The 22360-nt window shown below is 59.4% G+C and overlaps 1 protein-coding gene across 1 annotated transcript; it reads right to left on the bottom strand.

Annotated features, from left to right (window-relative positions):
- Window positions 1-3380: 3380 nt before the first annotated feature.
- Window positions 3381-22298, bottom strand: KAT5 (lysine acetyltransferase 5). The gene is given in 15 exon segments (XM_034071823.1): window positions 3381-3945; window positions 5368-5449; window positions 6533-6692; window positions 7256-7349; window positions 8378-8394; window positions 8397-8517; window positions 9357-9446; window positions 11622-11870; window positions 12626-12700; window positions 14000-14080; window positions 16784-16948; window positions 19158-19294; window positions 20447-20515; window positions 21904-21970; window positions 22166-22298. Coding segments are annotated over 15 exon segments (1554 nt in total). The 5' UTR covers window positions 22178-22298; the 3' UTR covers window positions 3381-3810.
- Between the last annotated feature and the right edge of the window lie 62 nt (window positions 22299-22360).

Below are 22360 nucleotides of genomic sequence, written 5' to 3'. Positions count from 1 at the left end.
CCCCCCCATAGGTCCCTATACGTACCCTGTATGTAAATATGTACATAAGGGGGCGGGGTTTTTTACATGCAGCATGAGACCCATATAGTGCCCATGGGGGGGGGGGGGGGGGTGACAGAGCCGCGGTGCCCCCCCCCATATGGGGATATAGGGGTTGCCCCCCCCCCGTATGGGGATATAGGGGTTGCCCCCCCCATATGGGTATATAGGGGTTTCTCCCCCCATATGGGGATATAGGGGTTGCCCCCCCCCCATATGGGGATATGGGGGTTCCCCACCCCCATATGGGGATATAGGGGTTGTCCCCCCCCCCATATGGGTATATAGGGGTTTCCCCCCCCATATGGGGATATAGAGGTTGCTCCCCCCCCATATGGGGATATAGGGGTCGCCCACCCCCATATGGGGATATAGGGGTTGTCCCCCCCCCATATGGGGATATAGGGGGTTGCTCATGGGGGGGCTATAGGGGTGGGGGGGGGTGGAGCCACGACCCTGGGCCCCGAGGGGGGTGTGGGGATGGGGTGGGATCATATGGATCCTATAGGCTCCTCCCCCCCCAATTTACGTCACGTGGTGGGCGGGGCTTCGCTCCTCGGCTGTACGGTACCATTAAAGCCTCCCTGGGACACACCCGTGACCCCTGTGTGACCCCGCGCTCGGCCAATGGCGTTGCGGGGCGGGGATGACGTCATCCGGGAGGGCGGGGCTGGGGGCGGGTTCAGGCTCCGCCATTGGTTCCCTATCGCGGCTCCGCCCCCAGACTCTGTCACGTGGGGGGGGGGGAGGGGAGACGTTCAGTGACGTCACTGGGGGACCCCCATGGGGGTTGTGACGTCACCGTGGGGGGGGCACACAAGGGGTAATCCCTGCGGTGGTTGTGACGTCAGGACCCACGTGGGTGGGGGTTCCCATTGATGACGTCACTGGGTGGGGGGGATCCCCACTGCCGCTGTGATGTCATGGGGCACCCAAGCACGGCAGTGACGTCATAGGGCATCATATGGGGGGGCTGGGATTGTGGCGTTGTGACGTCACACCAGGGTAGTGACGTCATAGAGAACCCTCGGGGGGGGAGGGGATTCCCACAACCCGGTTTTGACGTCATCGAGGCTTCCCCCAATCAGGGCTGTGACGTCATCTGGGACACGTGTGAGGTGATGACGTCACAGGGGAGGTCCCAATGCCCCCCCACCCCAGGACCGTTCTCCATTGGGGTCTATGGGGCACCCATGGGTGATGCTCCCCATATCCAATGGGATGAGCTTGGGGGGGGGGGGGTGTGTTTTGGTGTTGTGACGTCACTGCTTCCCACCAGCGTAGTGACGTCATAGAGAATGAGCTTGGGAGTATCCGGATGCGTTCCCTTCCCATTGAAGCCTATGGGAGCTCCGCCATTACACACACCCCCCTCCCGAACTACAACTCCCATCATGCCTCACGCTGCGTGCGTGCGTCTCCCCTCCCCCTGACGTGCTGACGTCAGTTCGTCACCGACGTGCTTGCGTGCTGACGTCAATTCCTCCGACGCCCTTGCCATGCGTACCCTAAACCCCCAGTCGCGAACTACAACTCCCATCATGCCCTGCGCTGCGTGAGTCCGTCGCCCCTCCCCCTGACGTCATGATGCGATGACGTCACTTCATGCGCGGTTGCCATACCTCTTCTCTTCTTCCCCCCCCTCCAACTACAACTCCCATCATGCCCCGCGCCGCCTCACGCTGCGTGCGTGCGTCACCGACGTGATGACGTCATTTCCGTCGCGGTCGCCATGGCAGCCGTGCGCCTGCGCGCCGGCCCCGCGGCTCCGCTCCAGGCCCAGCTCCTGCCCTGCAGCATCCGGTACTGCGGGAGCGCGAACGTGAGAGCGTTTGTGAGGGGGAGGGGACAGGGAGCAGGTGAGAGGGGGGGAGGGGCGGGTGTGGGGCTGCTATGGGGTTACTATGGGGCTGCTATGGGGCTGGGGGGTTGCCATGGGGCTGCAATGGGGCTGCTATGGGGGTGCTATGGTGATGCTATGGGACTGCTATGGGGCTGGGGGAGCCGCTGTGGGGCTGCTATAGGGTTACTATGGGGCTGCTATGGGGCTGCGGTGGGGCCGTTATGGGGATGCTATGGAGCTGCTATGGGGCTGTTGTGGGGCTGGAGGAGCCGCTGTGGGGCTGCTATGGGGCCGCTATGGGGCTGGAGGAGCCGCTATGGGGCTGTGGGGCTGCTATGGGGCCGCTATGGGGCTGCTCTGGGGCTGTAATGGGGCTGCTATGGGGCTGGGGGGCTGCTATGGGGCTGGGGAGGCCGCTTTGGGGGCCGCTATGGGGCACGAGGGGGGGCCTCTATAGGGCCTACGCTATGGGGCTGGGAGCGCTGTGGGGCTGGGGGGCCGCTATGGGGCAAGGTGTGGGGCTGCTGATCCCTGCCCCACATTTCCCACCCCACAGAGCTTTGGGCTTCGTTCCGCGGGCGGCGCATGGGGGGCAGGGACCTTCCTCTGCCCCATGGCTACCGGGGGCTGGTGCTGCAGGAGGAGGACACCCCCCATGGAGATGAGGTGAGGCTGCCCCACACTTGGGGGGCAGGGAACACCCCCCACCCTCGTTCTATGGGGCCAGCTGTGGGGCTGCCCCACATTGACTCTGCCCCACAACCACCATAGGGCCGGTGCGTGACAGTGATGGGGACGTTCGATGCCATCAGGGAATGGGGGGCTGATGCTGTCCCCCCCCCCGGGGGGCTGACCCTGGCGCTGCAGTGGGGCGACATCGCACAGGCGGTGAGGCTGGGACCCACATGTGGGGGGTACAGATGTTATTGGGGGTTTGCAGTGCTGGGCCCCACACTTGGGGGGCAGGACAGGATCCCCTAAATCCCACACTTGGGGGTCACTGACACTTGGGGGTCTCCAAGCCCAGGCCCCACACTTGGGGGGCAGGATCAGACCCCTTCAGACCCACACTTGGGGGGCAGGATGGGAGGTCCTAGGACCCACACTTGGGGGGGATCCCTAACACTTGGGGGTCCCCACTCCCAGGCCCCACACTTGGGGGGCAGGATTAGAACCCTTCAGACCCACACTTGGGGGGCAGGATGGGAGGTCCTAGGACCCACACTTGGGGGTCACTGACACTTGGGGGTCCCCAGTCCCAGGCCCCACACTTAGGGGGCAGGATCTGAACCCTTCAGACCCACACTTGTGGGTCCCCACTCCCCCTCCCCACACTTGTGGGTCAGAACAAGACCCCTCCCCCCCCTTATGTGTCCATCCCCATTCATCCCCTTTATTCCCCCCCACAGATCCACGCTCCCATCCCTGACCCCGATGACCCCTGACAAGCCCCGCCCCTTGTGGGCGGGGCCAGAGCGAAGCCACGCCCACCGGGCAATAAAAGGACCAAGTGCTGAGTGTTTAATAACAGAATGGGGGCGTGGCTTAGAGACCACGGGGGCGTGGTTTGAATGGAGGGGGGCGTGGCTTGGATTGAGGGGCGTGGCTTACGTACCACGTGGGTGTTGTTTGAATGGAAGGGGGCGTGGTTTGAAGACCACGTTGTTTGGAGAGAGGGGCGTGGTCTGGATGGAAGGGGGCGTGGCTTGGAGGGGATGGGCGTGGTTTGAAGACCACGTGGACGTCGCTTGAATGGAGGGGGCGTGGCTTGGGTGGAAGGGGCGTGGTTTGAGGGAGGGGCGTGGCTTAAGTACCACGTGGGCGTCGTTTGAATGGAGGGGGCGTGGTTTGAATGTAAGGGGCGTGGTTTCGATGGAGGGGGCGTGTCCTGCGGCAGGGGGGCGTGTCCTGCGGCAGGGGGCGTGGCCTCACCACTTGCCCCTCTTGCTCCAGTCCTTGGGGGTGAAGTGCAGACACTTGGCATCAATCCTCAGCAGCCTCTTCAGCATTGCCCGTTCATGGCCCTCCACGATGTCCTCGGACAGCGTCAGGATGTACTGACCCTGGGGGCACGGGGGTGTAAGCCTATGGGGCTGCTTGGGGTCACCCTATAGGGGGGTTGTAACCCTATGGGGCTGAATGGGGGTCACTCTATAGGGGTGGTTGGGGGTCAGGCTATAGGGCTGGTTGGTGTTACCCTATAAGGCTGGTTAGGGGTCAGCCCTATAGAGCTGGTTGGGGTCATTCTATAGGGGTGGTTGGGGGGCAGACAATAGGGGTGGTTGGGGTTACCCTGTAGGAGTGGTTGGGGGTCAACCCTATAGGGGTGATTGGGGTCACTCCTGTAGGGCTGGCTGAGGGTCACGCTATAGGGGTGGTTGGGGGTCACCCTATAGGGCTGGTTGGAGGTCACCTCTATAAGGGTGGTTGGGGGTAACTCCTATACATTTGGTTGTGGGTCAGCCCTATAGAGCTGGTTGGGGGACACCCTATAGGGGTGGTTGGTCACTCTATAGGGGTGGTTGGGGGTCAGACTATAGGGGGGTTGGTCACTCTATAGGGTTGCCTCGGGGTCACCCTATGGGGCTGGTTGGGGGTCAGACTATAGGGGGAGTTGGGAGTCTGCCCTATAGGGGGGGTTGGGGGGCGGGCTATGGGGGGGTTGGGGGGCAGGCCTATAGGGGTGATTGGGGGTCACCCTATAGGGATGGTTGGGGTCACTCCTATGGGGCTGACTGGGGGTCTCCTTATAGGGGTGGTTGGGGTTAGCCCTATAGGGAGGGCTGGGGGAGCGGGCTATGGGGGGGTTGGGGGGCAGCCCTATAGGGGTGATTGGGGTCACCCCTATAGGTATGACTGGGGGTCATCCTATAGGAGTGGTTGGGGATCACCTATAGGGTGATGTGGGGTACCCCAATCCCTCAGTCCTCTATAGGGGCTGCTTTAGGGATCCCCCATCCCCTCCTTCCTCTCTAGGGGTTGAACTTTGGGGGGCACAAGGTGGGGGGGTCCCCCAGTGTATGGGATGTGGGAGGGTCCCCCCAATGTATGGGAGGAGAGGGGGTCCCCCCAATGTATCGGATGTGGGGGGTCCCCCAATGTATGTGATGTGGGTCCCCCCCCAATGTATGGGATGTGGGGCACCCCCCAATGTATGGGATGTGGGTCCCCCAATGTATGGGATGTGTGGGGTCCCCCCCAGTGTATGGGATGTGGGTCTCCCCCAATGTATGGGATGTGGGTCTCCCCCAATGTATGTGATGTGGGGCACCCCCCAGTGTATGGGATGTGGGGGTCCCCCGATGTATGGGATATGGGGGTCTCCCTCCTAATGTATGGGATGTGGGGTCTGCCCCAATGTATGGGATGTGGGGGGTCCCCAATGTATGGGATATGGGGCACCCCCCAGTGTATGAGATGTGGGGTCCCCCCCCAGTGTATGGGATGTGGGTCCCCCCCTATGTATGTGATGTGTCCCCCCCCACCTTGTAGTAGTTGATGAGGTTCAGGTACTGCAGTGTGGAGATGACATCTTCCTTCTTGATGCTGGTGATCTCACTGATCTCACTGGGGGGCAGAGGGGGGGGGGTTAGACACCCCATAACCCCCCATGACCCCCCCATAACCCCCCTGGCCCCCCCATAACCCCCCAACCCCCCCCTTCCCCACAAGTCCCCATTGACCCCCCCCCATCCCTTTAACTCCTCCCCCCACCCCCCATCTGTTGCCATTGTAGGGAGATGGGGGCGTGGCCTCGGGAAAGGGGAGGGGTCTATAAAGGGGTGTGGCCTCGAGGTGTAAGCCTCGTTGTGGGCGGGGCCTATGGAAGGGGCGTGGCCGGGAGGAGGGGCCAGTGAGCCATAGAGCTGGGAGCCAATGGCAGGGGGGGGGGGCGGGGCTTAAAGGGGAAGGGGGCGTGTCCAGGGGAGGAGCCAGAGATGGGATGGGGGATAATGAATGGGGGAGGAGCTTAATGGAGGGGGTGGAGTCTAAAGGGAAAGGGGCGTGGCCGGGGGGGGGGGGGGGGGGGGCAGTGTTCCATAGAGCGGGGATACAATGGCAGGGATAGGGGGGGATAATGAATTGGGGCGGAGCTTAAAGGGGAAGGGGGCGTGTCCATGGGGGGGACCCATAGCCCCATAGAGCAGGGATCCAATGGCAGGGATGGGGGGGGGGGGGTGTGTGTGTATAATGAATGGGGGCGGAGCTTAATTGAGGGGGTGGAGTCTAGAGGGAAAGGGGCGTGGCCAGGGGGAGCCAGTGCCCCATAGAGCTGGGATGGGGGATAATGATGGGGGCGGAGCTTAACGGAGAGGGGGCGGGGCCTATGAAAGGGGCGGGGCCAGGAGGAGGAGCCTGTTTCCCATAGAGCTGGGAGCCAATGGCAGGGATGGGGGGGGGGGGGGGAAATGAATGGGGGGGCGGAGCTTAACGGAGGGGAGGAGCTTAACGGGATGGGGGCGGAGCCTATTGAGGAGGGGGCGTGTCCAGGGGGAGGAGGCTGTTCCCCATAGTGCTGGGAGCCAATGGCAGGGATAGGGAGGGATGATAATGAATGGGGGGTGGAGCTTAATGGGCGGGTGGAGCTTAAAGGGGGCGGAGCCTATGGAGGAGGGGGCGGAGCCTCGGGAGGAGGGGGCGTGTCCTCACTTGATGGTGATCTGCGGCCGCTCCCCCCCCTCAGCCTTCAGCCCCATCAGGATCTCCAGTATAGTCTGGGACCAGTAGCTGCGGTAGGACAGGAGCCCCAGGTCCGACAGAGGCTTCTCGGGGGTCCCTGTCTTCCCCTCCACCTTGGAGAGCTCATAACCTGGGGGGGGGGTACCCACAGTGAGACCCCAACCCATTACCACCGGGGGGGGGGGAAAAGGGATACCCCATAGGGGATGATGGGGACCCCCATAGGGATGCTGAGGACCCACAAGGATACTGGGGACCCCCCAAAGGATGCTGGGGACCCTCATAGGGATGCTGGGGACCCCCCAAGGGATACTAGAGGCCCCCCCAAGGATGCTGGGACCCCCATAGGGATGCTGGGGACCCCCCAAGGATGCTGGGACCCCCATAGGGATGCTGGGGACCCCCCAAGGATACTGGGGATCCCTATAGGGATGCTGGGACCCCCCAAAGGATGCTGGGGACCCCCAAACGGGATGCTGGGATCCCTCAAGGGGATGCTGGGGACCCCCATAGGGATGCTGGGGACCCCACAGAGGATGCTGGGGACCCCCCTAGGAGATACTGGGGTCCCCTCCAAGGATGCTCAGGTTCCTTCTCCCCATCCAAAGCATTATTAGAAGAGCTTTGGGGTCTCTCAATGGGTCTGGGGGGGCTTGGGGGGTACCAAGGGGGTTTTGTGGGGGGGTCACTCACTGAACTCAATGAGCAGCTTCCCATAGCCCCTGCGCTGGTAGGGGGGCAGGGTCAGGATACAGGCAACATTATAGTCCTCTGTGGACTCCTTCTCCTGGGAGGTACCAACGGCAATTGGGGGGGGGACACCCCAAAAACCCCCCATGGAAACATTAAAGACCCTTCCTGACCCCCTCCAACCCCCCCAAAACCACCTGAAACCCCCCAAAAACCTTCAGAAACCCCCAAACCCACTCAAAACACCCCAAAAACCCCTTTAAACCCCCCCAAAATCCTCCCAACCCCCCTCAAAACCCTTCAAGAGCATCTGAACCCCCCCAAACACTCCCCAAATGCCCTCAAAGCCACCTAAACCCCCTAAAACCCCTTTCAGAACCCTCGAACCCCCCAAACCCCCTCAAACAGCCCCTGAAGCCCCACAAATCACCCCTAAGCCTCTCACAACCCCCCCTCAAACCCCCCAAAACCCTTTGAGGTCCCCCCATAACGCCTCCAATCCCCCCAAATCCCACGCAAACCCCCCAAAACCCTTTAACCCCCCCCATAACCCCCCAACACCCCATGAACCCCCCCAAATCCCACTCAACCCCCCCTAAAACCCCTTCCAAACCCCCTAAAACCCCCTTAAGCCCCCCACAAACCCCCCAAATCCCACCCAAGCCCCCCCTAAAACCCCTTCCAAATCCCCTTTAACCTCCCCCAAGCCCCACCAAACCCCCCTAAAACCCCTTCCAAACCCCCTAAAAGCCCCTTAAGCCCCCCATAACCCCCCCAAATCCCACTCAAAACCCCCCTAAAACCTCTTCCAAACCCCCCAAAACCCTTTGAACCCCCCCAAAACCCACTCAAATCCCCCCAAAAACCCTTTAAAGCCCCCATATCCCTCCCAAATCCCCTTCCAAACCCCCAAAACCCCATGAACCCCCCCCAAAACCCTTTTAACCCCCCCCCATACTCCCCCAAACCCCCCCCAAATCCCACCTGAAACCCCTTCCAAAACCCCTTTAACTCCCCCCAAACCCCTTTGAACCCCCCCAAACCCGCCCCCAAATACCTCCCAACCCTCCCTTGCAACCCCCCCCACCCCCTTTGCCCCCCCATAACCCCCCCTTGCCCCCCCACCTTGGAGAAGTATCCACGATGTGGAAGCCTTTGCAGTCATACTCGGTCATGACATAGAACAGGAAGGGGTCAGTGTCATAGTACAGGGTCTTGTGGTCCAGGAAGCACTTGGCCAACAGGCACAGGTTCTGCGAGTAGCTCTGGGGGGGTCAGAGGGGGTTTGGGGGGGTTATAGGGGGGGTTATGGGGGGGTTCAAAGGGTTATGGGGGTTTTAGAAGGGGTTTTGGGGGGGATTTAGGGGGGATTTGAATGGGATTTGGGGGGGTTGGAAGGGGTTTTGGGGGGTTCAAAGGGATTTGGGGGGGTTGAAAGGGTTATGGGGAGGTTCATGGGGTTTTTGGGGGTTTTGGGTGGGATTTGGGGGGGTTTGGAGAGGGTTTTGGGAGGTTATGGGGGGTTCAAAGGGTTTTGGGGGGTTTTGAGGGCTTCAAAGGGGTTTTGGGGGAGTTTGGGGGGGATTTGGGGGGGCTTGGAAGGGGTTTTGGGGGGGTTATGGGGGTTTTGGGGGGTTCAAAGGGTTATGGGGGGGTTTTGGGTGGGATTTGGGGGGTTTGGGGGGGTTCAAAGTGTTTTGGGGGGTCAAAAGGGTTTTAGGGGGGGTTTGAGTGGGATTTGGGGGGGTTCAAAGGTGTTTGGGGGGTTATGGGAGGTTCAAGGGGTTTTGGGGCTTTTTGGGTGGGGTTTGGGGGATTATGGGGGGTTCAAAAGGGTTTTGGGGGGGTTTTGAGTGGGATTTGGGGGGTTTAGAAGGGGTTTTGGGGGGTTGGGGGGGTTCAAAGGGTTTTGGGTGGGATTTGGGGGGGTTCAAAAGGGTTTAGGGGGTTTGGAAGGGGTTTTGGGGGGGTTTGGGTGGGATTTGGGGGTGTTTTGTGTGGTATTTGTGTGTTTTTGGGTGTGATTTATGTGTTTTTGGGTGTGATTTGTGTGTTTTTGGGTGTAATTTGTGTGTTTTTGGGGTCCCCCCCCCCCCAGTTTTACCTTGTTCTTGCGTCCGTCAATCTCAAAGAAGGAGATGGTTCCTTTGCGGTAGATCTCATTGCCAGGGGGGTGCCGGAGGTCACACTTGGTCTGGGGGGGGGGGGGATAAAAGGGGGGGTCAGGGGGGATGGGGACCCCAGGGGGGGTTAAAGGGGGGGGGATGCTCTGGGAGGGGTCTTTGGTGGGGGTGATGGGGAGGATGCCAATGGTTGTCAATGGTGTTGGGGGGGGGGCTACAATGGTCTCAATGGGGATCCCCAATGGTGTCAATGGGGGGGGTCTCCAGTGGTCTCAATGGGAGTCCCCGATAGTCCTTGACAGTGTCAATGGGGGGATCCCCAATGGTATCAATGCCCCCCCTGTACCCGTACCAGGTGTCTCTGCAGGCAGCGCAGGCTGTGCCCATACTATGGGGGGTACCCAATGGTATCAATAGGGATCCCCATTACCCCCCAATGCATCCATACCCCCCCCCTCCATACCAGGTGTCTCTGCAGGCAGTGCAGGGGTACCCAATGCTCTCAATAGGGATCCCCAATGGTATTAATGGTGTCAATGGGGGATCCCCACTGCCCCCCAATGGTATCAATGCTGTATCCCCCCCCCATCCCCGTACCAGGTGTCTCTGCAGGCAGCGCAGGCTGTGCCCGTACTTGAGGCTATGGGGGATCCCCAATGCCCCCTAATGCTCTCAATGTGGATCCCCAATGCCCCCCAATGTTATCAATGGTATCACTGCCCCCCCATCCGTGTCCGTACCAGGTGTCTCTGCAGGCAGCGCAGGGGTACCCAATGGTGTCAATGTGGATCCCCAATGCCCCCCATTACCCCCCAATGGTATCAATGATAACCATACCCCCTATATCCATACCAGGTGTCTCTGCAGGCAGCGCAGGCTGTGCCCATACCTGGTGTCAATAGGGATCCCCACTGCCCCCCATTACCCCCCAATGGTATCTATGGTCCCCCCTATATCCGTACCAGGTGTCTCTGCAGGCAGCGCAGGCTGTGCCTGTACCTGGTGTCAATGGTATCAATGGGTATCCCCATTACCCCCCAATGTTATCAATGGTATCAATGCCCCCTATCCCCGTACCAGGTGTCTCTGCAGGCAGTGCAGGCTGTGCCCGTACTTGAGGCTATGGGGGGTACCCAATGGTGTCAATAGGGATCCCCATTACCCCCCAATGCATCCATACCCCCCCCCATCCGTACCAGGTGTCTCTGCAGGCAGCGCAGGCTGTGCCTGTACTTGGGGCTATGGGGGTACCCAATGCTCTCAATGGTATCAATGGTATCAATGGGGATCCCCAATGCCCCCCAATGGTATCCATACCTCCCCCCATGTCCATACCAGGTGTCTCTGCAGGCAGCGCAGGCTGTGCCCATACTATGGGGGGTACCCAATGCTCTCAATGGTATCAATGGTGTCAATGGGTATCCCCATTACCCCCCACTGGTATCAATGGTATCAATGCCCCCCTGTCCCCGTACCAGGTGTCTCTGCAGGCAGCGCAGGCTGTGCCTGTACCTGAGGCTATGGGGGGTACCCAATGGTGTCAATAGGGATCCCCATTACCCCCCAATGCATCCATACCCCCCCCCATCCGTACCAGGTGTCTCTGCAGGCAGCACAGGCTGTGCCTGTACTTGGGGCTATGGGGGTACCCAATGCTCTCAATGGTATCAATGGGGATCCCCATTACCCCCCAATGGTATCAATGGTATCAATGGTGCCCCCTGTCCCCGTACCAGGTGTCTCTGCAGGCAGCGCAGGCTGTGCCCGTACTTGTCACTATGGGGGTACCCAATGGTGTCAATGGTATCAATGGTGTCAATGGGTATCCCCATTACCCCCCACTGGTATCAATGGTATCCATGCCCCCCCCTGTCTGTACCAGGTGTCTCTGCAGGCAGCGCAGGCTGTGCCTGTACCTGGTATCAATGGGTATCCCCATTACCCCCCACTGGTATCAATGGTATCAATACCCCCCCATCCATACCAGGTGTCTCTGCAGGCAGCACAGGGGTACCCAATGCTCTCAATAGGGATCCCCAATGGTATCAATGGTGTCAATGGGGATCCCCAATGCCCCCCAATGGTATCAATACCCCCCCCATCCCCGTACCAGGTGTCTCTGCAGGCAGCGCAGGCTGTGCCTGTACCTGAGGCTATGGGGGTACCCACTGCCCCCCAATGGTGTCAATGGTATCAATGGGGGGTCCCCAATGGTATCAGTGCTGTGTGTCCCCCCCCGTCCATACCAGGTGTCTCTGCAGGCAGCGCAGGCTGTGCCCATACTTGAGGCAGAACTCACACAGGTAGAGCACAGGCAGAGCCGTCAGCTCCTGTGGGTAGGGTGAGAAGTACCAGGGCTTGAGCCGGTGCCTGCCCAGCTCAATGCACTCGATGTTCTTCATGCGGGTGACGATGTCGTCGTGGCTGCGGTCGGACACCAGACTGCCGGTCATGCGGGGGGCTTGGGGAGCCCCGTCTGAGGAGTCCTGGGAGTCCTGGGGGGGCAATGGGATACACATCAGCTATGGGGTGGGAATGGGACCAGGACCCACATTAGGGGTCATGCGGGGGGCCTGGGGGGCTCCGTCTGAGGAGTCCTGGGAGTCCTGGGGGGATGGGACACATATCAGCTATGGGGTGAGTGGGGGGGGGCAGCATCACTGGGACCCACATCTCCTGCCCCCTGTTATCCTATGTGGTGAGTGGGGACAGCATCACTGGTACCCACATCACCTATCCCTGCCATTATCCTATGTGGTGAGGGGGGCAATGGTACCAGGGCCACCACATCCCCTATGCAGTGAGCATGGGCAGCATCACTGGTACCCACATCCCGTGCCTGCTGTTATCCCACACCACGGGTTTCCCATTATCCCATACCCCAGGTTTCCCGTTATCCTGTACCCTGGTTTTCCCATTTCAAGGCTCTTTTCCCACCCTGCTTTTCCCATTTAAATAGGAGTTTCCCCCTTTTCTATCCCTATTTTCCATCTCCCACCTCATTCCCTGTTTCAAGGCTGCTTTTCCCTCTGTTATCCCACTAGTTCCCCTGCTTTAGCTTCTCTCTTTAAGGATGGATTCTGTTATCCTGCTCCATTCCCATGGCCATCCCCATCCATCCATCCCATTCCCATCCATCCCCATCCATGTCCATCCCCATTCCCATCCCATGTCCATTCCCATCCCCATTCCCATCCCATTCCCATCTATGTCCATCCCCATCCATGTCCATCCCCATTCCCGTTCCCACCTCATCCGTTCCCAAACATGTGGATTTCCGTTTCCTTCCCGGCTGTGCAGCTGCTGCTCTGCGAGCGGAGCCGTTCTGGGGGGGGGGAGGGGGGGTCAGGAACACTGATACCCCCAAATACCCCCCCCCTAAATACCCCCCCAAATACCCCCCCCAAATACCCCCCCCGATACCACCCCCCTTAAATACCCCCCCTCAAATACCCCCCTAAATACCCCCTCAAATACCCCCCCCCCCCCCCAAGGGGTTACTGGGAGAGGAGGTGGGGTCTGTGTTAGTGATGGTTGAGACCTTACTGGTGTGTTACTGGTGTTACTGGTGTGTTATTGGTGTTACTGGTGCGTTACTGGTGTTACTGGTGCATTACTAGGGGCTCACTGGTGGTACTGAGTAGCTGTTGCTGGTGTTTTAACTGGTGTGTTACTGGTTTATTACGGGTCTGTTACTGGTCTGTTACTGGTTTGTTACTGGTCTGTTACTGCTTTCTTACTGGTGTTACTGGTTTGTTACTGGTCTGTTATTGGTGTTACTGGTCTGTTACTGGTCTGTTACTGGTTTGTTACTGGTCTGTCACTGGTTTGTTACTGGTGTTACTGGTCTATTACAGGTTTGTTACTGGTGTTACTGGTCTGTTACTGGGTTGTTACTGGTGTTACTGGTGTGTTACTGGTGTTCCTGGTGTGTTACTGGTGTTACTGGTGTGTTACTGGTCTGTTACTGGTGTTACTGGTGTTACTGGTTTGTTACTGGTCTGTTACTGGTGTTACTGGTTTGTTACTGGTTTGTTACTGGTGTGTTACTGGTGTTACTGGTGTTACTGGTGTGTTACTGGTCTGTTACTGGTTTGCTACTGGTGTGTTACTGGTGTTACTGGTGTGTTACTGGTGTTACTGGTCTGTTACTGGTTTGTTACTGGTCTGTTACTGGTGTGTTACTGGTGCTACTGGTCTGTTACTGGTGTGTTACTGGTCTGTTACTGGTGTGTTACTGGTGTTCCTGGTGTGTTACTGGTGTTACTGGTGTTACTGGTTTGTTACTGGTGTGTTACTGGTGTTACTGGTGTGTTACTGGTGTGTTACTGGTGTGTTACTGGTGTTACTGGTGTTACTGGTGTGTTACTGGTGTGTTACTGGTGTGTTACTGGTGTTACTGGTGTGTTACTGGTGTGTTACTGGTGTGTTACTGGTGTGTTACTGGTGTTACTGGTGTGTTACTGGTGTTACTGGTGTTACTGGTTTGTTACTGGTTTGTTACTGGTGTGTTACTGGTGTTACTGGTCTGTTACTGGTGTTACTGGTGTGTTACTGGTGTGTTACTGGTGTTACTGGTGTGTTACTGGTGTTACTGGTGTGTTACTGGTGTTACTGGGCTCACCTGTGGGAACACTGACGCTGGTGACGTCTCAGTGGCTGCAGGGACAGGAGTGGCCGGAGACACAACCTCCAGCTTCCGCTTCTGGAACAAGAGCATCCCAGTACATCCCAGTACATCCCAGTTCATCCCAGTTCATCCCAGTTCATCCCAGTCCATCCCAGTTCATCCCAGTACATCCCAGTACATCCCAGTTCATCCCAGTTCATCCCAGTTCATCCCAGTTCATTCCAGTGCATCCCAGTTCATCCCAGTTCATCCCAGTGCATCCCAGTGCATCCCAGTGCATCCCAGTTCATCCCAGTTCATCCCAGTTCATCCCAGTCCATCCCAATGCATCCCAGTTCATCCCAGTGCATCCCAGTGCATCCCAGTGCATCCCAGTTCATCCCAGTCCATCCCAGTCCATCCCAGTGCATCCCAGTGCATCCCAGTACATCCCAGTGCATCCCAGTTCATCCCAGTCCATCCCAGTCCATCCCAGTGCATCCCAGTGCATCCCAGTTCATCCCAGTCCATCCCAATGCATCCCAGTTCATCCCAGTTCATCCCAGTTCATCCCAGTACATCCCAGTGCATCCCAGTTCATCCCAGTGCATCCCAGTGCATCCCAGTTCATCCCAGTACATCCCAGTTCATCCCAGTGCATCCCAGTGCATCCCAGTTCATCCCAGTTCATCCCAGTTCATCCCAGTGCATCCCAGTTCATCCCAGTACATCCCAGTGTGTCCCAGTTCATCCCAGTTCATCCCAGTTCATCCCAGTGCATCCCAGTTCATCCCAGTCCATCCCAGTTCATCCCAGTTCATCCCAGTGCATCCCAGTTCATCCCAGTACATCCCAGTGTGTCCCAGTTCATCCCAGTCCATCCCAGTTCATCCCAGTTCATCCCAGTTCATCCCAGTGCATCCCAGTTCATCCCAGTTCATCCCAGTGCATCCCAGTGCATTCCAGTTCATCCCAGTACATCCCAGTTCATCCCAGTGCATCCCAGTTCATCCCAGTTCATCCCAGTGCATCTCAGTGCATCCCAATGCATCCCAGCGCATCCCAGTGCATCCCAGTTCACCCCAATCCATCCCAGTTCATCCTAGTTCATCCCAGTTCACCCCCATCCATCCCAGTTCATCCCAGTGCATCCCAGTGTATCCCAGTCCATCCCAGTGCATCCCAGTTCACCCCCATCCATCCCACTGCATCCCAATCCATCCCAGTTCTCCCCCATCCATCCCAGTTCACCCCCATCCATCCCAGTTCATCCCAATCCATCCCAGTGCTCCCAGTATGGCCCCAGTAGCCCCTAGAGCTTCCCAGCATCACCCCAGTAACAGCCCTTGGGGACCGGGTTGGGGACCCATTGGGGACAGGATGGGACCCATAGGGGACAGGACCAGTGATGGGGACCCATTGGGGACAGGACCCTATTGGGCACAGAATAGGACCCACTGGGGACAGCAATAGGGACCCATTGGGGAGAGGATGGGACCCATTGGGGACAGGACCCTATTGGGCACAGAATAGGACCCACTGGGGACAGCAATAGGGACCCATTGAGGACAGAACAGGACCCATTGGGGACAGGACCCTATTGGGGACCATTGGGGACAGCAATGGAACCCCTTGGGGACAGTAATGGGGACCCATTGGGGACAGAATAGGACCCACTGGGGACAGCAATGGGACCCATTGGGGAGAGGATGGGACCCATTGGGGACATAACTGGGGACCCATTGGAGACAGGATGGGACCCACTGGGGACATTACTGTGGACCTATTGGGGACATAACTGGGGACCAGAGCCCTTGGGGACTAAACTGGACACCCCTTGGGGACAGGACCCTATTGGGGACCATTGGGGACCATTGGGACCATTAGGGACCACTGGGGACCATTGGGGACCACTGGCGACCATTGAAGACCATTGGGGACCATTAGGGACCATTAGGGACCATTAGGGACCATTGGGACCATTAGGAACCACTGGGGACCATTAAGGACCATTGGGAACCACTGGGGACCATTAGGGACCATTGGGACCATTGGGGACCATTGGGAACCATTAGGGACCATTGGGAACATTAGGGACCATTGGGGACCATTGGGGCCATTGGGACCATTGGGACCATTAGGGGACCATTGGGGACCATTGGGGACCATTAAGGACCATTGAGGACCATTAGGGACCATTGGGGACCATTAGGGACCATTGAGGACCACTGGGGACCATTGGGGACCATTGGGGACCATTAGGGACCATTAGGGACCATTGGGGACCATTAGGGACCATTGGGGACCATTAGGGACCATTGAGGACCATTGGGGACCATTGGGGACCATTGGGGACCATTAGGGACCATTGGGACCATTGGGAACCACTGGGGACCATTGGGGACCATTGGGACCATTGGGGACCATTAGGGACCATTGGGACCATTGGGAACCACTGGTGACCATTAGGGACCACTGGGGACCATTAGGGACCATTAGGGACCATTGGGACCATTGGGAACCACTGGGGACCATTAGGGACCATTGGGGACCATTGGGGACCATTAGGGACCATTGGGGACCATTGGGACCATTGGGAACCACTGGGGACCATTAGGGACCATTAGGGACCATTGGGACCATTGGGAACCACTGGGGACCATTAGGGACCATTGGGGACCATTGGGGACCATTAGGGACCATTGGGGACCACTGGGGACCATTGAGGACCATTGGGGACCATTAGGGACCACTGGTGACCATTAAGGACCATTAAGGGCTATGGGGGGCCCCAGTTACCGTGGGGCGCTGGGCGCCGGGCGGGGGGGGCTCGGCCTCGCTCTCCTTGGGCAGGTGAAAGCGGAGGGTGATCTGAACGGGCACTGGTGGCACTGGTGGCACTGGTGGCACTGGTGGAACTGGGATGCTCTTCCCGCTGGGAAGCGCCAGCTCCAGGCTCTTCCTCTGTGCCGGGAGGAAGAGGAGGTGAGGGGGGGGGGGGGGATGGGGGGGCCCTATGGGGGAGCCAATGGGGGTGCCACCAAATCCCAAACCCCCCATCCCATAACCCCCCCCCAGCCCCATATGGCAGAGATGGGACCCAGGGGCCTATAGGGGGGGCATGGGATGGCCACAGGGTCCTATAGAGGGGCTGGGGATGTCCCCAGGGTCCTATAGAGGGGTCATGGGATGGTCCCAATGTCCTATAGGGGGGTTGGGGGTGTCCCCAATGTCCTATAGAGGGGTTGGGGTGCCCCAATATCCTATAGAGGGGCTGGGGGTGTCCCCAATATCCCATAGAGGGATCATTGGATGTCCCCAATGTCCTATAGAGGGGTCATGGGATGGCCCCAATGTCCTGTAGAGGGGTTGGGGATGTCCCCAAGGTCATATATAGGGATCATAGAATGGCCCCAATGCCCTATAGAGGGGTTGCGGGTGTCCCCAGGGTCCTATACAGGAATCATAGGATGGCCCCAGTATCCTATAGAGGGGTTGGGGTGTCCACAATGTCCTATAGAGGGGTCATTGGATGGCCCCAGAGTCCTATAGAAGTGTTTGGGATGTCCCCAAGACCCTATAGAGGCATTCAGGATTGCCCCAATGTCCTATAGAGGTGTTTGGGATGTCCCCAATGCCATATAGAGGTGTTTGGGATGGCCCCAGTGCCCTATAGAGGTGTTTGGGATGTCCCCAGTGCCCTATAGAGGTGTTTGGGATGGCCCCAGTGCCCTATAGAGGCATTCAGGATGTCCCCAGTGCCCTATAGAAGGGCTGGGGATGTCCCCAAGGCCTTACAGAGGGGTTAGGGATATCCCCAAGGTCCTATACGTGGGCTAGAAATGTCCCCATGGTGCCATAGAGGGGCTGGAGATGTCCACAATGTCCTATGGAGGTGTTTGGGATGTCCCCAAGACCCTATAGAAGCATTCGGGATGGCCCCAGTGTCCTATAGAGGGATTGGGGGCGTCCCCAGGGTCCTATAGAAGTGTTTGGGATCTCCCCAATGTCCTATAGAGAGGCTGGAGATGTCCTCAGAGTCCTATAGAGGTGTTTGGGATGGCCCCAGTGTCCTACAGAGAGGCTGAGGATATCCCCAGTGTCTTATAGAGGGGCTGAGAATGTCCCCAAGCCCCTATAGAGGTGTTTGCATTGTCCCCAGGGTCCTATAGAAGTGTTTGGGATGTCCCCAAGAGCCTATAGAGGCAATCAGGATGTCCCCAGTGTCCTATGGGGGGATAATAGGATGTCCCCAATGCCCCATAGAGGGGCTGGGGATGTCCCCAGGGTCCTATAGACAGGTCATGGGATGGCCACAGGGTCCTATAGAAGTGTTTGGGATGTCCCTAGTGTCCTATATAGGGATTATATGATGGCCTCAATGTCCTATAGAGGTGTTTGGGTTGTCCCCTATGTCCTATAGATGTGTTTGGGATGTCCCCAAGGCCCTATAGAGGTGTTTGCATTGTCCCCAGGGTCCTATATAGGGATTATAGGATGGCCCCAATGTCCTATAGATGTTTGGGGTGTCCCAAATGCCCCATAGCAGGGCTGAGGACTCCCCCAAGCTGCCATAGGGGCTCTGGGTGTCCCCCCAAGGCTCTGTCCCCATCCCTGCTCCCAACCTTAGGAACACCCCTGGGTACCAGGGTCCCCTCCTGGCTCCGGTGCTGCCCCCATCCCTGTATCCCTCATCCCCATCCCCACATCCCGCATCCCCATCCCGTATCCCAGTTTCCCTGCCCCCATTCCAGCTCCGGGTTTCTGTGAACCCATCCCCATATCTCTCATCCCCATCCCCGTATCCCATTGCCCCCATCCCCCATCCCAGTTTCCCCTCCCCCATCCCTGTATCCTCCATCCCCATCCCGGCTCCGGTTTCCCTGCCCCCCTCCCGTATCCCTGTATTCCCATCCCTGTATCCCATTGCCCCCATCCCCCATCCCTGTATCCCTCATCCCCATCCCCATATCCCAGCATCCCCATCCTGTATCCCTGTATCCCATTGCCCCCCTCCCAGTTTCCCCTCCCCCATCCCTGTATCCCTCATCCCAATCCCTGTATCCCATTGCCCCCCTCCCCCCTCCCAGTTTCCCCTCCCCCCTCCCAGTGCCCTCCCCCCCCTCCCCCCTCCCCTCCCCCCTCCCCTCCCCCCTCCCCCCCCCCCCCTCACCGTGTCCCTGTCAGGTGACCCGGGTCGTGACCCCGGCAGCCCGTTCTTGGTTGGGGTCTTGGCCTCCTTGCGGGGTCCCTGCACCCGCTGCAGGTCCAGGCGCTCCTGGGTCACCCACTCGTCCAGGCGCTTGTTGACTGGGGGGGGAGGGGGGAGGGGGGGGACCTATAGCAACCTATAGACACCTATGGCACCCCTATGGCACTCTATGGACACCTATGGGACCCTATGGACACCTATGGGACCCTATGGGACCCTATGGCAACCTACGGACCCCTATGGGACCCTATGGACACCTATGGACACCTATGGACCCTATGGGACCCTATGGCATCCCTATGGCACCCTACAGCAACCTATGGCACCCCTATAGCAACCTATAGCACCCTATGGCATCCTATGGACCCCTAGGGCACCCTATGGACCCTAGGGCCCATCTATGGCACCCTATGGCCCTCTATGGCCCCCCTATGGCACTTTATGGCACCTAGGACACCCTATGGCACCCCTATAGAACCCCTATAGCACACTATGGCACCCTATGGACACCTATAGCACCCTATGGACACCTATAGCACCCTATGGACACCTATAGCACCCTATGGCTCCTAGGGCACCCTATGGCCTCCCTATGGCACCTAGGGCACCCTATGGCCCCTAGGGCACCCTGTGGCCCCTCTATGGCCCCCCTATAGCACCCTATGGAACCCTATGTCTCCCTATGGTCCCTCTATGTCCCCCTATGGCCCCCCTATGGCACCCTATGGCCCCTACGGCACCTTATGGCCCCTATGGCCCCTCTATGGCACCCTATGGCCCTTCTATGTCCAACTATGGCCCCTCTATGTCCCTCTATGGAACCCCATGTCTCCCTATGGCCCCTCTATGTCCCCACCCCACACCAAGGGGCACACATGGGGTGATGGAGGGGCACTCGCACCCCCATATCCCCTCTTACCCCCCCCATCCATAGCCCTTCTATATCCCCCCATATGGGGTGTGATGCCCCCCATGCCCCCCCCCACATATGGGGGTGATGCCCCCCATGCCCCCCCATATGGGGGTTGATGCCCCCCATGTCCCCCCCATATAGGGGGTGATGCCCCCCACGTCCCCCCCATCAGGGGGGTGATGCCCCCCATGCCCCCCCCCACATATGGGGGTGATGCCCCCCATGCCCCCCCATATGGGGGTTGATGCCCCCCATGTCCCCCCCATATAGGGGGTGATGCCCCCCATGCCCCCCCCATATAGGGGGTGATGCCCCCCATGCCCCCCCATTGACTCACAGTCAATGTAGTGCACGTAGAACAGCTTCCTCCCACTGATGTCCTTCACGCTCAGGATCTCGGCCAGCGCTGGGGAACAATGGGGGGGTCATAATGGGGGGGGCACAATGGGGGAGTCACAATGAGGGGATTACAATGGGGGGGGCACAAAGGGGGAGTCATAATGGGGGGGTCACAATGAGGGGGTCACAATGGGGGGTCACAATGAGGGGGTCACAATGGGGGGGTCACAATGGGGGGGTTACAATGGGGGGGGCAAAATGGGGGGGTCACAATGGGGAGTCACAATGGGGGGGTCACAATGGGGGGGTCACAATGAGGGGGTCACAACGGGGGGTCACAATGGGGGGTCACAATGGGGGGGCACAATGGGGGGGGTCACAATGGGGGGGTCACAATGGGGGGGCACAATGGGGGGGTCACAATGGGGGGGGGTCACAATGGGGGGGGCACAATGGGGGGTCACAATTGGGGGGTCACAATGAGGGGGTCACCACCTCAATTTGGGGACACCCCCATCCAACCCCCCCGGACCCCCAACATGGGATGGACCCGGGGGGGGCCCCCCCAAACCCAACCATTGCCCCCCAATGTGCCCCCAATGCCCCCATTGGGCGTGTGCTGCCTTTAGGACCCTGCGGACACCATCATCCGCAGGCCACGCCCCTTGTGCGCTAAACCACGCCCCCTTTCCCTTGCTACGTCAAGCTGCAACCCCACCCACAAGCCACGCCTCCATCGAGATAGACCACTCCCCCCTGCTCGCTAAACCACGCCCCCTTCTGTTCCAAACCACGCCCTCTTTTCGTCGCTACTCCTTCAAGCTCCCACTCCACCCCACAAGCCACGCCTCCATCCAGCAGGCCCCGCCCCCTGCACGCTAAACCACGCCCCCTTTTAATCGCTACTCCTTCAAGCTCCAACCCCCCCACAAGCCACGCCTCCATAGAGGCAGGCTCCGCCCCACCCCCCAAACCACACCCCCTTCGGCTCCAAACCACGCCCCCTTCGTTCCAAGCCACGCCCCCCTTCAATCGCTGCTCCTTGAAGCTCCAATCCCACCCCACAAGCCACGCCTCCACCGAGGCAGACCACGCCCCCTGCGAGCTAAACCACGCCCCCTTTTCGGCGCTCCGCGTTCAATCAAGCTCCAACCCCACGCAAGCCACGCCTCCATCGAGACAGGCCACGCCCCCTTCGGCTCCAAACCACGCCCCCTTTTCATCGTTATTCCTTCAATCACGCTCCAACTCCACAAGCCACGCCCCCTTCGATGCAGGCCCCGCCCCCTGTGCGCTAAACCACGCCCCCTTTCCCCTCATTGCACATTCAAGCTCCAACCCCACCCCACAAGCCACGCCTCCATCGCGTCAGGCCCCGCCCCACCCACAAACCCCTCCCCCTCCACCCTCCCGTCCAATCAGAGCCCTCCCTCCCTCAAGCCCCGCCCCACTCACGCCACTCATCCTCGTTGTCCTGGTTACGGCGCAGCACGGGCAGGCGGCAGCCCTCGGACACGTCCATCTGCGGGGTGGGGGGGGGGGGAGGGGTCGGGACACGGCATTGTGAGCCCCGGGGGGGGGGGAAATGGGACCGGACGGTACCGGAGGGGTCCCTGCCCCCCCCCCGAGGTCACCTGACCCTTCCGGTGGTCACCTGACCCCCCCCGGTGCCGTTTATGGGGCTCCCCCCCCCCCCAACACCTCCTCTTTCCCTCACCCCCTCCGCCATCCTCCCCGGCCTCCACTTCCGGGTTCCCCGGCGCACTTCCGCTCTTAGCCCCGCCCCTTCCGGCGGAGCGCGGTGGGCGGGGCCAGGCGGCGCAGGCGGAAGCGGAGCCGCGATCGTGGCTCTTCCCCTCCCCCTTTTCCCGCTATTTCCGGATTTCCCGCGTTCCCCTCCCCCATTTCCCGC

The sequence above is a fragment of the Melopsittacus undulatus genome, chromosome 22 (assembly GCF_012275295.1).
Source record: "Melopsittacus undulatus isolate bMelUnd1 chromosome 22, bMelUnd1.mat.Z, whole genome shotgun sequence".
Taxonomy (NCBI): domain Eukaryota; kingdom Metazoa; phylum Chordata; class Aves; order Psittaciformes; family Psittaculidae; genus Melopsittacus; species Melopsittacus undulatus.
This window is presented reverse-complemented; position numbering and strand designations above follow the sequence as displayed.